Below are 17,631 nucleotides of genomic sequence, written 5' to 3' on the forward strand. Positions count from 1 at the left end.
CAAGACCAAGACCAGGACCAGCGGCCTGTGCTAAATGACACGATAAAATGTGAAATATGATCAAAATTGCTTCTCAAATTGATCTGAAAGATCCATATTGCCATAAAAACACCTAGATATTAAATGCCTAATAAATTTGACCAATATTAAAATGAAGTGCTTCCATCTTTGTGCTACAATCCGCGGTGGTCTCGTGCCATCCCTAAAAAGAAAACACCCTGGGTGTTTGCCCATAATGCTCATGTCACTGTCTGCACCATTAAACATAGCAATTGAGGCAATGCCCTGACGGTAAATAATGCTCGACTATGAACACTGACCAAGGAGCAACAAAGAAGTAACCAAGCACAACGTGCTCACCCTGACTGTTTCACCCTCTCTCCCTCTACATGAAGCCAGGTAGTCTGACACCATGGCAGACATTACAACTGCCACTTTGAACGAAAACAATTATAGAGCAATGTGCATGCCCTGCGTGCTCATTCTTTCTTGTTTTATTTATTTGTTAATTAAAAAAATATCAATGTACATGATTAAATAAAATAATGATAGCTACTGCAGTGTACGCAAAGCATTGCAAGAACAAAGAACGGCTCTCAGTGTCACTCCAGTACTATTTTCTAAGTATAAAGAGCCGTGCAGAAGAATCGGACTGTTCCTGAATGTCACATCACTATATTGCAGACTTTTGGAGACGGCGTTGTTCCAAATATGCGATAAGTCAGTCAACACCTCCGCACAATAATTCAGTGCAGTGAGTGAAAACTTTTATCCATCACAAATGCTTATGTGTCTCTGTACAGCTAGCTTTGCTAACATCACGTCGACGGAGCTTACTTTTCTTTGAGCTTCTTTTCTAAGTGACGAAAAAAGTTAGACCTAGTCCCCACCATCTGTGAAAGCGAAGCACTGCTGAGTTAGCTGTCGCCATCGGATTTCTTATGATTTATGCAGCGCTATTCTATTATTGACGATTAGAAGGACATCTTCTGCCACTCAGAGGAAACCACTGCACATGTCTCAGAGCTGCGTGCGAGTGAAAGGTGTGGAGGGGGAGAGGGAGTAACAGAAACACGTTATTGCTTGGATTTTAATCGGTGCGTTTTGCATCCACTGAAAACAAAGATGTTAACAAATAGTATGCTGTACGTTTCGTGATATTTTCACAGTTGCGGTCTTGACTGGTCTTGAAATAAAATGCTGAGTCCTCAGCGCCCGAGACCAAATGCGGTCGAGTCCGAGACCATCAAAAAATGGTCTTGAGACCGGTCTCGAGACCAAGACCAATCTCGAGTACTACAACACTGCTTAAATCGTAATTACGGATATTGTCCCGTCAATTGTCAGATCCAGTGACGTCATTCAAGATATCTTGAAAGGAATTTTGAATAGTCAAAATGTAATTGAAGATATCTTGAATTATTATTCTTACTAGTCAGAATGTAAAGACAGATATCTTAAATTATCTTAAATTCCGGATAGTCAAAATGTAGTTTTGTCTAGTCAAAATGCATTTTTAGACATCTGGAATGTAATTACGGATAGTCAGACGACACCAAATTTATGTTAAAACGGCTTGGCATAGGGGTAAAGCTGGCTCCTGCCACTTGTCCAGGGTGGCTGATTTGGGCTTGGTGGTGACCATCTCGGACTGATTCTTCTAGTGCCACTGTGGTTGGCGTCTTCTGCGGCGTGGTGGTTTGTCCCTGGACGGATCCTTAATTTGAACTGTTGCTGCTTGATGATTTGTTGTGGATTGATCTGTATAATTGTAAATGAATGTATGTAATTTGAATGTTGTTTCCTTTTCCTTTATTTTGACAGGAACAGCCTGCTCACGGTGTTGGTGGTGGACTTTGCGAGTTTTGGTACTCTTTCTGGTTTGGACGATTTTCTTTTATTCTTGCTGTTTCGTTTGCTGTTTCTTTTTTAGGTCACTACCCTGATTTGCACTACCATCTCTGAGTTGAGCCATAACCGTCTTTTAATGTGTGAGTGGTTTTAAATTGGTATATTTTTTGACTAAACTGAAAACAATTGTGCAATAAATAAAATTATTGAATTGGGTGAGATTGTCTCAAGCCTCATCTGTAGCGGGTCTGTGTGCCAAGTAACTTTTCAAGTGGAGTTATTGCAATCTTATCATTAAAATAGTGGTCTTAAATTCAAGTTGCCCATTTTGATCACACTGTCCCGCCACATTTGGAAAAACTGGAAAACCAAATTTTCCAACCACTGACTGTCAAGTAAATACCCTGAAAGCTGCAGTTCCAATCGGGCCAGCCAGACCGGGCTGGTTTGAAGTTAGCCTTTGATTGGTGCATTGGATGCGGGGGTGGGACCCAGATCACTGGGTCTGTCATTTTAACGCGGTGTTGTGGAAATCAGCAGAAAAAGACGAAAATATAATTTGAGTCTTGTTTTATTCTCAGACTTTAATCCAAACCAAAAATAGAATGTAGTACAACCGTTGGTGTTTTCTCACCTCACCTTCTCCCCTTCACAATAAGAGTATACATTCGGGTGTGAAATGTATACATTGTATACTCCGCAGTGTCAAAAAATTCCTGTCATAATCTATTCTTACCCTTAAGTTTTTAAATGACAGAATACTCAATTGCATTTTATTTTCTTTCGGTTAAAATTATTTTAAACAAGCTGGCGTACAATCCACATAATCACCAGAATAAACAGATAAATATGCAACTGTAAATTGCATTGGGAAAAAAAACTACATCGACTGTGGTCACACTAACATATAGGAATAGCATAGGAATAATTTTGAACCTCATCCAGCCTCGACAACTTTCTTGAAACATTTGATTGATTTGTTTTTTTTTGGTTGATGTTTGGAGAGAAATGCATACTGAAAAGATACAATATACATGGGCTAAAAATGCAGGTAATTTTTTTTCTGCAGCGAGGTTGGATAGAATTGATAGTTTTAGACATAATTTTGGAATTTTTAAAAACTGTACCATCCATCCTGTAAGCTTTTCGGATCATGCTTTGGTTTCTTGCAATGTTTTTATTGCCAATATCAAACATAAGTCTGCCTATTGGCTTTTTAATGTGGCTTTGTTATTGGACACTAATTTTAAGGAGGATTTTATGTCTTTTTGGAGAGTGCACAAAACTAGAAAAGAGGATTTTGCATCTTTAAGACAGTGGTGGGATCGTGGGAAAATTGAAATTAAGGAACTATGTCAACAGTACACTGTCAATGTTTCATCTGGTTTAACCAAGTCTATTAGAGATCTGGAGATTGAAATAGTGGAGTTGCAGGCTTCTGCACAATCCACAGGAGACCGAGGTGTTGTTGAGAACCTCAAGTCAAAAAAAGCTGCTTTGACTGGATTGCTGGGTTCAAAAACACAGGGAGCGCTAGTTTGATGCCGATTTCAGAAGGTTGCTTTAATGGATGCTCCAACAAAGTTTTTCTTCTCATTGGAAAAGCAAGGAAAGTGCAAGTTTATGCATGGTTTGAAATCTTCTGCGGATGTTCTTTTGACTACAGACGATGACATCAGGCGAACAGCAGCAGATTTCTATGCAGATCTGTACAGCTCTGAATACATCAAAGATGAAGACAGTTTCAATGATTTTTGCAATGATCTTCCAAGAATTTCTTTAGACTTTGCCAAGGAGTTGGAGGAACATATAACTCTTGAGGAGATTCATGCTGCACTGCAAAGTATGGAAGGAGGAAAAGCACCTGGCATCGATGGACTTCCAAGTGAATTTTACAAAGCTTTCTGGTCTGACCTTTGCGTTGACCTGCTGGAGGTTTTTGAGGAGAGTTTTGCTGAAAGATTTCTACCTCAGAGCTGCAGGAGAGCAGTTCTCACTCTGCTACAGAAGAAGAGTGCTCTCCAGGAGATTAAAAACTGGCGATCTGTTTCTCTGTTGTGTACAGACTATAAACTGTTGTCAAAGGTGCTAGCAAACAGACTGAAAGAAGTGATGGATCAAGTTATTCATCAAACACGATCCCAGCCCCGGATAGCAAAAATGACACTTAGAATATCAGACGAGCTGATCAAACACCGCCAACATGTAGCCGCCAATTGTGCAGACAGTGGAGGAAACAAGGACACACACACCTCGCAGCGGCTTGCCCAGCTTTAAAGGCATCTGCCCCGCCCACCAATCAGTGGTGCACCTCTCGCTACACCCGATGTACAGCGTGGGGGAGGGTGGAACACCATCCCACCACATTTGCAAAGGGGAAAAAGCCCAGAGAAGAGACAGGAGAATGGATTTATCCCGGACCGGTAGGTGAGTCCCACATTACAAGTCGCTCTGCGTAACATGCGGCGACCGGCTACTAATGAGGCAATGAAGCTTCAAGCTGCTTCGCCACGTAGAGACCAAGCAGGCTGTGGATATAAGCAGCACTTCGGGTGTCATTGTCTCCCATCACTCCCAGATGGGACCGTCTCGTTGCAGAGAAACAAGCTCAGGGCTCCCGTTAGTCAGTATTGTGAGTTAAAATTTTCACGAAAGTAAAATGTTCGTTTTTGTGGCGCATCTGTACATTATTTTGAAGGGATAGCTATATAAACATTACCATAGCGACCAGAGTCAGAGCGTTTGGGCTGCGGTCAAGAGAAGATGAGTAGAGCTTTTGAGTCTTAAGTCTGGTTTAGACGAAAAGATTTAAGAATTGTCGGCCGATTCTCCAAACCTCTGTGATCACAGAGCTGATAAAAGTACAACGGGTTCGATCGGTTCGTGTGTCCAAGGCAGGAGGAACACGAACCGATTCCAGTCACGAACATCCCGATTCCAGAGGATAATCCAGTAAAACCCCTAACATAGCAGGAATTTAGAATAACCAAACACGGATGAAGATGTAGAAGCAATAGTGATAGTTTGTGGACTCATTTTAAGAGATAAAAGACGTAATAAAAAGAAAAGGCGGTGGATAAAAGACGACGGGAGCAGCCGCTCTATTTGCTGCACTATTGATTTGGAGGTGGATAAATGTTTTTTCATAGTTAACATTTTTAACTGAATAAACATAATAATGACTTTTAGATTTAATAACAAACATTTCCACATATCATCTCCAATATCCACCAGACTCTCAGTTGCGCGACACGTCAGCTGTTTGGGATTCCCCTCTGTTCTTGCGTCACCGCGCTTTGTGATTGGCTACCTGTCATTTTCAAAAGGTTGTATTCTCGTTCCCAGACAGGAAAAACCCCACAGGCTGCGATAAAAAACTCGTAGACAACCCAAATTGGATATATTCAGGATTTAGTGAGAACACCAACATACAGAAGCCTTATCTGACTGTTCACCCCCCCCCCCCCACCCCACCCCTATCACGGGCCGCAACAAAATGTCTTGACCGGTCCGCGGTAATAAAAAGGTGGACCACTGATTTAGCACATGCTAGTAGCATGTGCTAAAGAGCAGTGGCGCAAAAAGTGGGTATGCAGGGTATGCAACGCATAGGGGCGCAGCACCAGAGGGGGCGCCAAAACCCCGTCTGGAGGGGGCGGCGCGCCGATGATGTTTTCCCGTACACTAATGCGCGCCTTACGCTCCTTCACCTCGCGCACATAACGAGGTAAATGTAGCGAGTTTTACCCTTCACGTATCGTCGCCTCTCGGGGGGGGGGGGGGGGGGGGGGGGGGGTGCTGAGTGAGCGTCGCTCCTTCACCCTGACGTTCCGTCCCTCGGTCGGGGGGGGCGCCGATCTATGTTTTTGCATCCACCTGAATAATGTGTAGTTGCGCCACTGCTAAAGAGTCATGTCGAAGAGTCATGTCGTCTGGCCACTGTGTTCCAACCACCTGAGACAGACGCGTTCCTCCCCATCCTGACAGGGATGCGCCTGTGAACACCAATAGGTGTGACGTAGCTCTGCTGAGGGGAGCTTCCTCTGCCAGAATGCTGGAGCTTCCCCATTGAGTCAGATTGGCTCCCACTGAAGGAGGAACAGAGATCATGCGCCTCTTCTTGCACACAAGATCTATGCGCAGGCGAGTGAACCATCTTTGAAGGCTTCTCATGTGTAATAAACCCAGCGGAATCACCATGTGAGTCGTTGACATCATCACCAGCAGCCACGTGACTGACAGATCTGCCTACGCTGCGAGGCCTGACACGGCAGAGCTGCGCTGAAAGAGCCTCGATTCTCGGCTGTGCTAATGGGACTCTCATCATAACTGAGTTCAGCTCCACTCCCAGATAAACGATCATCTGGGACAAAATAGCCAAACTCTTTTCCCAGTTGATGGAAAATCTCAGTTTCAGCAGATGTGATGTGTTCCTCTCTGGACCGAGCCGTAAAAGCAGGTCGTCCAGATAGAAGAGGACTCTTATCCCCGAGACATACAGTGGCTGCAGCGCTTTTTCCACACATTTGGAAAACGTGCGCGGGGCGAGAGAAACGATCATCTGGGACGAAATAGCCGAACTCTTTTCCCAGTTAATGGAAAATCCCAGGCTCAGCAGATGTGTTGCCAGCTTCTGGGTCTGAATGTCGGCTTCCTCTCTGGACCGAGCCAGAAAAGGACTCTCATCCCTGCCGTGTGCAGTGGCTGCAGCGCTGTTTCCACACATTTGGAAAATGTGCGCGGGGCGAGAGAATAACCCCCGAATAACCCCGCGAGAGAATGGGTCCCCTGGAAGGAGAAACGCAGATACTTTGCAGATGTTTCAGGATGATGGGGATGTGGAAGTTTGCGTCTTTAAAATCTATGGAGGTGAACCAGTCATCCTGGTGAACATTTTCCAGCACCTTGTCAGCATTTGGAATGACCTCTCCACCATAGAGTTGTTGAACAGGGACAGATCGTGCATTTCCAACAGATGGTCTCACTCCTCCTTTTTTTGAGGACCAGAAAATAGCGGAAATAAAACACTGCATTTGCTTCTCCCTGGGGAACTGTGGAAATTACACATTTCGGCACAAGTTCCTGCCACTCTGACAGGGGAGCGGTCCTGGGCTAGAGATGGTAGAAGCATCTCCAAGGCGGCTGCCTCCAAATCGCAGCTGTAACCCCTGCTGATTAGTCGATCCATCCACCTATCCAAGGAGCATGCGCACCGCCACTCTGCATAATGTTCTGAAAGCAGGCGTGCATTCATGGTTAGGTGCTGTGGTTCGCATGAACTATAGCCAAATCAGAGCTCCTACCGCCATCCCCGGTAGTCAGGGTGCTTAACACGCCATTTCGGCACGGACCGCTGCTGGACAAATAACAATCAGTCGCCACTCACAAAGTGAGATGAGTGCGAAGCTGCCGGAATCACAGTAGGCTTTGACTGTTCACAAAACGCGCTCTCAGATTCAGACTGCTCAGAAGAGGCAGACTTATCCACTGAGACCAGAGGTCGCGTTAACGGAAAATTTTCCGTATTTGACCGGTTATTTTTTAAAACAACAGGAAAATTAAAATCTCATCGGTCATTTGACAGGTTATAATTAACACCCTTGACTGGTGCACATGCGTGGACATGATAGATTTTACGCAAAGAGTTCATCGCAGAGGCAACTAAAATCAATCAATAAAAGAATACTTTCTGAATATCATCTCATCGACACTGAACTAAATGCGTCTTTCTGACCGGGAGTGTTTTATTTCTCGGACGTTTACGATAAATAAAAAAATGTAAATAAGAAAAATTAGTTATTTCCATGCAGTGTCCAGAAAGAAGTGTTGTTCTGCTTGTTGCCTAACAGCTTCGGTCGGCATCCAGCGATATTCATGCCATTTTTTTTCTAGGACATATTCCGCGCAGTTTTCTAAAGAAATATTGAAATATTAAAAAGGTAGATTAGCTATAGGGACCAAATATCCCGCCCGAGACGAAATTTGTAGTTAAACAGTATTTGTAGTAATAGTGATGCTAAACGGGACTAATGTCTTGTTTACAGTATGGTAACGAAATTGGAAACAGCAAAAGTCATTTATGTTAATATGTCTGATTAACATTAAAAATTAAGCTTAATTAAAAAATTAAGCTTAAATAAAAAATTAAGCTGCTATATCTGAGAAATACAACACACAGGTATGACGGACTTATAAGAAATCTGCTGAGTAAACAATATGTGACGTAACATCGATGTGCGCATGCGCATAAGGTATGCTGTATTGACGGGTATGATGGATACAGTCATGGCCAAAAGTTTTGAGAATGACACAAATATATTTTCACATGATCTGCTGCCCTCTGGTTTTCATGTGTGTATGTCAGATGTTTTCATCACATACAGAAATACAATTGCAATCTTAATATGAGTAACAAAAGCTTTTATTGACAAAATTAGTTAATGCAGCAAGTCAGTATTTGCAGTGTTGACCCTTCTTCTTCAGGACCTCTGCAATTCTCCCTGGCATGCTCTCAATCAACTTCTGGACCAAATCCTGACTGATACCAGTCCATTCTTGCACAATCAATGCTTGCATTGTGTCAGAATTCCTAGGTTTTTGTTTGTCCACCCGTCTCTTGATGATTGACCACAAGTTTTCAATGGGATTAAGATCTGGGGAGTTTCCAGGCCATTTCCCTGAGCCATGTTCCCTGGCGGCTCAGGGAACATGTTTTGTTCCCTGAGCCAGTTAGTTATCACCATTGCTTTATGGCAAGGTGCTCCATCATGCTGGAAAAGGCATTGTTCATCACCAAACTGCTCTTGGACGGTTGGGAGAAGTTGCTCTCGGGGGACATTCTGGTACCATTCTTTATTCATGGCTGTGTTTTTAGACAAGACTGTGAGAGAGCCGGCTCCCTTGGCTGAGAAGCAACCCCACACATGAATGGTTTCAGGATGTTTTACAGTTGGCATGAGACAAGAATGGTGGTAGCGCTCACCTCGTCTTCTCTGAACAAGCTGTTTTCCAGATGTCCCAAACAATCGGAAAGGGGATTCATCAGAGAAAATGACTTTACCCCAGTCCTCAGCTGTCCACTCCCTGTACCTTTTGCAGAATATCAGTCTGTCCCTGATGTTTTTCCTGGAGAGAAGTGGCTTCTTTGCTGCCCTCCTTGAGACCAGGCCTTGCTCCAAGAGTCTCCGCCTCACAGTGCGTGCAGATGCACTCACACCGGCATTTCTGAGCAAGCTCTGCACTGCTGGTTGCCCGATCCCGCAGCTGAAACACTTTTAAGAGACGGTCCTGGCGCTTGCTGGTCTTTCTTGGGCGCCCTGGTGCCTTTTTGGCAACAACTCTCTCCTTGAAGTTCTTCATGATGCGATAGATTGTTGACTGAGGTGCAATCTTTCTAGCTGCGATACTCTTCCCTGTTAGGCCATTTTGGTGCGGTGCAATGATGACTGCACGTGTTTCTTTAGAGATAACCATGGTTCACAGAAGAGAAACAATGATGCCAAGCACCAGCCTTTTTTTAAAGGATCCAGTGGTGTCATTCTTACTTAATCATGACAGATTGATCTCAAGCCTTGTCCTCATCAACACCCACACCTGTGTTAATGGAGCAATCACTGAAACAATGTTAGCTGGTCCTTTTAAGGCAGGGCTGCAATTAAGTTGAAATGTGTTTTGGAGGATAAAGTTCATTTTCTAGGCAAATATTGACTTTGCAATTAATTGCTATTAAGCTGATCACTCTTTATAACATTCTGGAGTATATGCAAATTGCCATTATAAAAACTGAAGCAGTAGACTTTGTAAAAATTAACATTTGAATCATTCTCAAAACTTTTGGCCATGACTGTAGTCAGAACACCTGCTCGCTGTGCGTGGGGAATGTGTGCGAGGAAACTGCTGTGAGATCAGCTGATTTGACAGAGGTGGAACCTGCAGGGATTTTGCTCTCAGCAATATGTTTGTGATTTATTTCAAAACATTTCACATTATCACACACACAACGGCGGAGCAGGATGTAGTCTATGCCTCACTGGGTCCATCCAGACCACCACCATGAAGCATCTGCTCGCATATAACAAAAAACAGTCTCAGCTTAGAGTGCGTAATTACGCACTCCCTGCCTCCCATACAGCAGAACACCAGAGAGGAGAGAATAGGCTCTGGTCAGAAAGGTTGGGATAAACAGTCCTGCTGCTGTGAACAGGAACAACAAAGGTTACAAACTGTAACAGTGTAACAATGAACAGAGCAGGTACTTATTATACACCACTTTGGAGAATCATGTTGTTCTCAAATACTTTGTAAATAAACTTAGAACTCTTCAGGAAAGAAATAACACATAACAAAAATAATTATTCTGACAGAACTCTGAGAACAGAATGGGTCAAATACCTTATATTTGTGCTTTTTGAGCACTTGAATTAAGTGTCTCTTGCTACCACTTACTCCATACCTAACTGCAAATGACTGAACAAGATGACATTTCATTCTCAGATTAATAAAGCAAAATGAGTGACTTGTCCATGTTTGCAAAGCAGTTGACAACTGCTAGTCAATGAACTGCTAGTCACTGACTCACTTTTCATTTAATTTTGTTACCATGAATTGAACGAGTCGTTGCCACATGTTTTTTTTTCTCCCATGTCACCAAATAAATATGAAGGTTTTTTAATGTGTAAAAAATTGAGAATACATGGAGAAATCCTATGTAGTCATTAGGACAACATAAAAGAAATCATATAGATCCAACCCAGAATCTTTGTGATTGAGTGGTGCTAACAACTACCTCAAATAAGAAAATACAGAAAAACTTTTTTCAACTAATTAACTTTCACAACATTTTAACACTTCTTAAGTTATTTTCTCTCTTCAGATAAATTTGAGAATCAAAATACCTTTGCTATTCCATAACAAATAAGTCTCTATAAGGCCTTTGGCATCGGTAAGGCAGTTTCTCATGCGTGTAGTGAATGGGGCAATTGAACAACTCTAAAGTTCTAACTGTACATATTTTATAGTTTGATTAAATCCCAGGGCTGCACAGTGGTAGAGCTGTTGCCTTGCAGCAAGAAGGTTCTGGGTTCGATTCCCGGCCTGGGGTCTTTCTGCATGGAGTTTGCATGTTCTCCCTGTGCGTGCGTGGGTTTTCTCCGGGTACTCCGGTTTCCTCCCACAGTCCAAAAACATGACTGTTAGGTTAATTGGCCTCTCTAAATTGCCCCTAGGTGTGAGTGTGTGTGTGCATGGTTGTGTGTCCTGTGTGTCCTGTGTGTCTCTGTGTTGCCCTGCGACAGACTGGCGACCTGTCCAGGGTGTACCCCGCCTCTCGCCCGAAACGTTGGCTGGAGATGGGCACCAGCACCCCTCCTGACCCCACTGAGGGAAAAAGGGTGCAAGAAAATGGATGGATGGATGGATGGATTAAATCCTATTAGGGACTATATTAATCAGACAAAAGGTATCTTTCTGTCCTGCAAACATTGTTTCAGTCTCACACCAGGCAAGACTTTAAGTATAAATCATCATCGTAGAAGACAAATCTTGGCTCCCTCATGCAGGAAATTTGGTAGATTTCTGGGTCATTATTGCTAGAAACATCTGCGTTTATTTATTCTGAGTTTTTTCTGTTAATAAAATGTAAAAATGAAAGGAAATAATTTTTGTATATTTTAAACACAATACCACAGCATGTTGCTCTAGTCTTCGGCAGTGTTCACAGTGGTAAGAATCCTGGCGATAGGGGAGATGTTTGGACATAAGACCCAGGGCAGCAGTAGCAAATGCAGCACTGACCAGATGCAGCACCAGGACACATTTTACCTGCAAATAAAAATAGAAGCATTCATGTGCAGCGTTATTCTGGTTGACATCCAATAACATAATTTTAGGAAATATTTCTAGTTCAACAATGGATGCCCAAGTAAATTTACTCCATAGTTGGACTGTGCATTACTCAAAGAAAACATAATACTTAGGAGTCAATTGGCAATTGTTAATTGTTCTAGCTCATGAAAGGAAAAATGGAGAAGCAATCACCATTTATAATTAGTTTGTAAGGATTGGCAGGGGGGTCTACATTTGTAAATCTGATTATGATTAAGTCAGTGCCTCACCAGCCATGTGCCTCACTACATGATGGATGGATGGATGAATGGACAGACAGACAGACAGACAGACAGACAGACAGACAGACAGACAGACAGACAGACAGACAGACAGACAGACAGACAGACAGACAGACAGACAGATTTGTATTAAAGACGGTCAGGACTGTTTAGATTTTATTTAGACTTACCCAAAACATTGTTGGTTTTCTTCCACTATGGACCAATACTGAGCCAGACAATGTCACCTGATGGCATTTCAAGAAAATCTGGTTAGGCTGCTGTTTCAACAGAAAATAAAAATAAAGATCACACCAATATCTTGTCTTAGATAAGTAACACAATAAAATATAGTAAAATTTGCCACAGTTAAAAATATGCTAACTAAAAATTCCAATTGTCTTACCTGTATGACAACAATGAGAAACAGGGCTACATCCCCAGTGAAGTGTACTTCATGGAGTTGAAGCACAGAGGCACTAAGACATAGGATCAAAGCTCCAATCACTATTTGGATTGCCTGGAAAGGATACAGAAGGATACAGGAAGTAATCATCACAGATTTATAAAACAAAATGAAAAGTGTAATCCCCCTATTTTATTACTCAATAAAAATACCTTACTATCAAAGTGTAAAAACAATTTTAAATTTTAAAGTGTAAAAACAATTTTACACTTTTAAACTTTCAAAATTCAAATGCCTTTTTACCCCCAAAGTCTTTGGCTCCATCTTGAGGTGGGATTGGAGCTGGCGTGCAGAGAGACTTGGTGCTGAACCTTTATCATCGTTAGCCATTCTGCTGGTAAAGAAGCTCAGTTGGTGTCACAAGACTAAACAAAATAGAAAAAGACAGGGACACAAGTTTACCACCCTGCCACCCATTTTTGAGGGTGACAGTGTTTCTCAATCGTTTTTGGCCAGCGCCCATTATCCAGGTCCCTTATGACCCCCATATAAGAAATCGAATTCTACTTTGCACTGAATATTATTTTATTGTTAATATTTCTATCACTATTGTTGACGTTTTGATTTTTATGGTTGTGTTACGGCCAAAGGCCTTTTCCTCTGGGTCTCTGACATGCAAGTCTTTGGACTCTCTAATTGGTGCTGCTAGGAAGTGGAGGCTGCTGGCCAGTGTCTCCAGATGACGATCCACCTTAAGACGCACCACTTCCTCTGACAGGGCAGCTCATTCTTTCTGTCTCCCTGCCACTCTCTCCCCTTTCTTTCCCAACCAGTTATGATTTTTGTTAAATAAATTCCCTTTTAAGTTATCCCTTGTGTTGCTTCCCTTTCATTTGTTATGGTTTAAGAGCCAGACCATAACAAATTGGGGGCTTGTTAAAATTTATGTTAGTTAGTTAGTTAGTTAGCTAGTTAGTTAGCTAGTTAGTTGGCAAACATTGTTTGTTAATTTAACTGGGAAGCTAGTGTGGGAATCTTGAGTTTAGTTTTGGGTAAATTATATATTTTTTCTCTTCTCTCTGGTTTGGGGTAAGTTGCTCGCTTTCATCTCATCTGATGAGTTCACTGGTAAGTCTTGATTGTTGACTGATTTGTGCAAGTCATTATGTCTGATCTGATTCCCCTGTAGGCCTCAGCGTGTCTCCCCTTTGGGATTCATGTGCTCAAAAATAGTAGCGTGAGATCGTATGGTTGTAGCAGTTGTCTCGGGGGCACAGCCATAGTGTTGGGGGGAGAGGGGGTTGCCGATTTTTTTGGTCGCCTTTTCCACTCTATTGGTATTAAGTGCATAAATACCCACCGTCCCTGATCTCTGAAGACTAGGATTGAGCTAGAAAGTTTTTGATAGGCAACTAGAGGGGAGGTTCGGGTTGGTTGTTTTTGTGTTGCACAGATTGTCAGCAATTAAAATTTTTGAAACGCTGTTTTGTGATTAAGACTAGTCATGTCTGTGGAAAACTTTAATAAATGTCCATCAGCAGGATTTTTGGAGCAGTGTTCTAGAGAACAATTAGTAAAAATTGCTGAACACTATAAAATAAGTGTTGGTGACAAAAGGTTGAAAGACAATGTTAAAGCAATTTTAAGGGAGAATTTAATTGAGATGGGTGTTTTGTCTTCACCTTCCAGACCTGAAGATTTGGGTGCTCAGGTTGTAAAGTCTGACCTTTTGGATTTTGAACAACAAAAAGAGATGTTAAGGTTGAGAATGCAACTGGAGAAGGAAAAGGAGTTGGCTTTGGAAAATTTACGACAGCAGGCAGATTTGGATAAGGTTCTTGCTTTGGAAAAGATGAGACAGGAAACTGAATTGGCAAGAATAAATTTGGAAAGTGAGAAATTAAATCTGGTGAAAGATGGCAAATTGTCTGTGGAATCTTGTGTTGGGGACTCCAAATGCAAACCCTGATATATTAAATGACTTGCGTTTGGTGCCTAAGTTCAGTGAAAAGGATGTTGACACGTTTTTCACTTTGTTTGAAAGAGTTGCAGACACAAGAGATTGGTCTGATTCAGACTGCATCATTTTGCTTCAGTGTGTTTTGGTTGGTCGTGCTCAGGAAGCTTTTTCTATGTTGAGCTTGAATGATGGCCAAGATTATACTAAGGTTAAAGCTGCAATACTGAAAGCATATGAATTAGTCCCTGAAGAATACAGACAAAAGTTTAGAAACTGAAAAAAAGGTGACACAACTTACAGTATGTGGAGTTTGCAAGAGAGTTGGAAATTCATTTCAACCGATGGTGCATTTCCTCTGAGATTAAAACACTTGGTGATCTCTGTAATTTAATGGTTTTGGAACAATTTAAAAACTCTGTTTCTCATAGTATTGCAGTGTACATTAATGAACAGAAGGTTAAAGCGGTGTCAGAAGCTACAGTCTTGGCTGACGATTTTGTCTTGACACATAAATGACACACAAGTGGAGAGCATGCAGTTGGAAGGAGAGTTCCAAACTGGCATTCAACACATTCTGGAGGTTCTTTTTTGGATCGCAGTAACCATGATCTTGACAAAATTTGTAATTATTGTCACAGAAAAGGTGTCGAGCTCATCCCACTTCCCCATGCTGGATATTTTAGTTTAATAGTAACAATAAATAAAGTTATCTTTAAAATTAATTGCACAGGTGACATCAAGACCCAACAGTAGAGTCAGACGGTAATAAAATTAATCTGGTTGTGTGTGTTCTTATTGTGTCCTGCAAACTTTGCTTTAATTTACTTTTTTCTCTACTTTTTCTATTCTCGTGCAAGGCGTGCATGAGGCCCTAGAACATGTAGGTGTACGACCGACACATGAGGAACTGGTGGAACAAAACTTTTGGATGTCCCTTCAGACCGTCCGATGCAGCTGCGGGACTGTGGTCAATACGCAGGGCTCGCAGAGCAGCGGATGGAAGGGTTGTTCATCAAGAGCACATTACCCGGGGGTTCAGTCTGCATGGATGTAGCAGGCCCCATGGATAACAGAAAAGAGAGGTGAGGAGTACCTCTTGGTGCTGATGGACATGGTGTAACAGTAACAGCTGTAGAAGGGTAGAAGAGTGGAAAGCAGGCAGGCGAAGGCACTTCTCCTTTTTGCCCAGAGAGGGAAAGGGGAAGTTGCAGTTTACAGTGTCATTGAAAACAGGACAGAAAGTTTGGATAAAAGCTCAAGATCGGCCTGTAGTTAGGGTGATCAAGCTGAAATTCAATGGAATGGATTTTGTGAAGCAAGTACTGAACTGCAAAACAGTACTACTTATGAAGAAAGGGGTCCACGAGGTCAGTGTTCAAGCCAGTTCTTAGCTAAAGCGAACCAGAACATTGCAAGAATCAAGCACCATGCCATCCTGTGTTAGACTGGCCACTATTACAGGATGATTGCCATTCAAAGAACAACTTCAAGGCTTAGGACTAGGAGGGCCCTGAAGAAATTGGATTATGCTAAAGAAGAACTCCTGTCACAAAAGGATGGATTAAACTGGAAAAGGGACTGAAGTCGTGAGGAAGGAGTGGCGTCATAGACAACCACCAAGATCAATCCTGCAACAAAGTGTTGAAGTCACACCCAACACCTGGAAGCAACCTGTGGACTTCACGGAGTCCTACCTGATGGACTGCATCCAAAAGAAGAACTGTTTTGTTTTCGTGTGTGTTTTTTTCCTTATCTAACTTCAACCTGGAAAGGGGAAGGGCCAACACTTTCCTCCCAGGACCTGGCAACGGTTTCATCCTGATGTTCAGAGCACCTGTCCTGGATATTCAGCGGTGTAAGTTTTGATGAGGAGGCCCAAAGACTGCAGTTTTAAAATTGGACAATTCCTGTTGCCTCCGACAACTCCAGTACCCCTTTAATAACGACCCCAGCGACGGAAAAGGATTATGATTATGAATAAGGCGTTATGCTGCTTATGCTTTTTTGCTTTGCTCTGCTAAACTTCCAGATTTTTTATTTTGAGGCTTTTTGCGTCAGCCCACCAACCTGTCACTAAGGAATCTTCCACATCCTGAAGAACCGACAGTTCATCCAGCTGAGGATTTTTGTCACTGTTAAAGGATCGGAGCAACCTGGGTTCTCTTCGACATTTATCACTTCCTGGGAGACATCCAAGGAGGGGGAGTCAAAGAGCAGTGGAGTTTTGAAGACTGCTGAGTCCTTGGTGAAGACTGAGGATCTGCATCTTCACATCCCAGACTGCTGAGCTGTTATGACTATGGAGGATCTTCACATCCCAGATGACCATCTTCTCTTTCCAGGGGATGAGGACGCAGACCTGCAGGAGGGTGTTGGGTTCCCAGCATGTGAAAGGTCTGACCTCGAGGAGGGGGTGTCGAGAAAAGTCGAGCTCATCCTACTTCCCCATGCTGGAGTTTTTAGTTTAATAGTAAAAATAAATAAAGTTACCTTTAAAATTAATTACACAGGTGACATCAAGACCCAACAGTAGAGTCAGACGGTAATAAAATTAATCTGGTTGTGTGTATTGTTATTGTGTCCTGCAAACTTTGCTTTAATTCTACTTTTTTCTATTTAATCATAAAAAAAATCATAGTCAGGCAGAAAGAGAGTCATGGAACAGGAATAGCAGATTTCCTGAATAAAGAGGAAGTTTCCAGCTTGCATCAGTATAAAAACAGTTCAGATCATTCCTTATTTTAAAGCATTAAAGGTTTAAAGAATAAAATCTAAACATTTTGAGTAATTGGATAAAACCCAGAGTAAAATACTTAAATTAATAACAACTTATAATTAGGCCAATAATTCATATTGGTTTGATTATAAGAATCTTTAATCTTACTCTTACACTTGTGGAAGTACTTACAGATGAAACAACTGTAACATGGTATATAATTGATTATTATTGGTTTCTATTCAGATGTGTCTGTAATAACTCATATTATGATTATAATAAGAGTAATAAGTAATGGTTATAATATCATAAATGAAAGGTAAACCAGAGAAATTAAAAGGTTATAAATGTGATTTTGACATTGAAATTGAAATGGTGTAAAATGTGAAACTGTAATTAAAGGTCACTGATGTTGTGTTGGAGGTAGATGGTAGGTGAAAGGTCAGGGGAAAAGAGGAACTGATAGGAGAGCAGAGGTAACCAAGGCCTTATTGCTAAACTTCAACTTTCCTAAGAAAAGGTTGGGCAAGCAACAGACGTAGGAGGACTATTGAGCAACTCGGGGATCATTGGAACAGAGATCAGGTCATAATGT

General features: G+C 42.0%; 1 protein-coding gene across 5 annotated transcripts in view; it reads right to left on the reverse strand.

Moving 5' to 3' along the window:
* The window catches only part of LOC103472158 (uncharacterized), an 82,946-nt gene that overhangs the window by 25,732 nt on the left and 39,583 nt on the right, over positions 1–17,631 (reverse strand). For 4 of the 5 annotated variants that reach the window (XR_014089681.1, XM_008421587.3, XM_008421584.3 and 1 more), the window contains exons 3-6: positions 12,664–12,785; positions 12,361–12,474; positions 12,146–12,202; positions 11,533–11,670 (exon numbers count right to left, since the gene is read on the reverse strand). Coding sequence is in view for 4 of the 5 variants with exons in the window: in XM_008421587.3 (XP_008419809.1) it covers positions 11,533–11,670; positions 12,146–12,202; positions 12,361–12,474; positions 12,664–12,750 (396 nt within the window). In the remaining variant the exon portion in view is untranslated. The remainder of the gene's footprint in view (positions 1–11,532; positions 11,671–12,145; positions 12,203–12,360; positions 12,475–12,663; positions 12,786–17,631) is intronic. The other variant, XM_008421585.3, reaches the window with a different exon arrangement.

The sequence above is a fragment of the Poecilia reticulata genome, chromosome 11, assembly GCF_904066995.2.
Source record: "Poecilia reticulata chromosome 11, P_reticulata-male-v2, whole genome shotgun sequence".
Classification (NCBI taxonomy): Eukaryota; Metazoa; Chordata; class Actinopteri; order Cyprinodontiformes; family Poeciliidae; genus Poecilia; species Poecilia reticulata.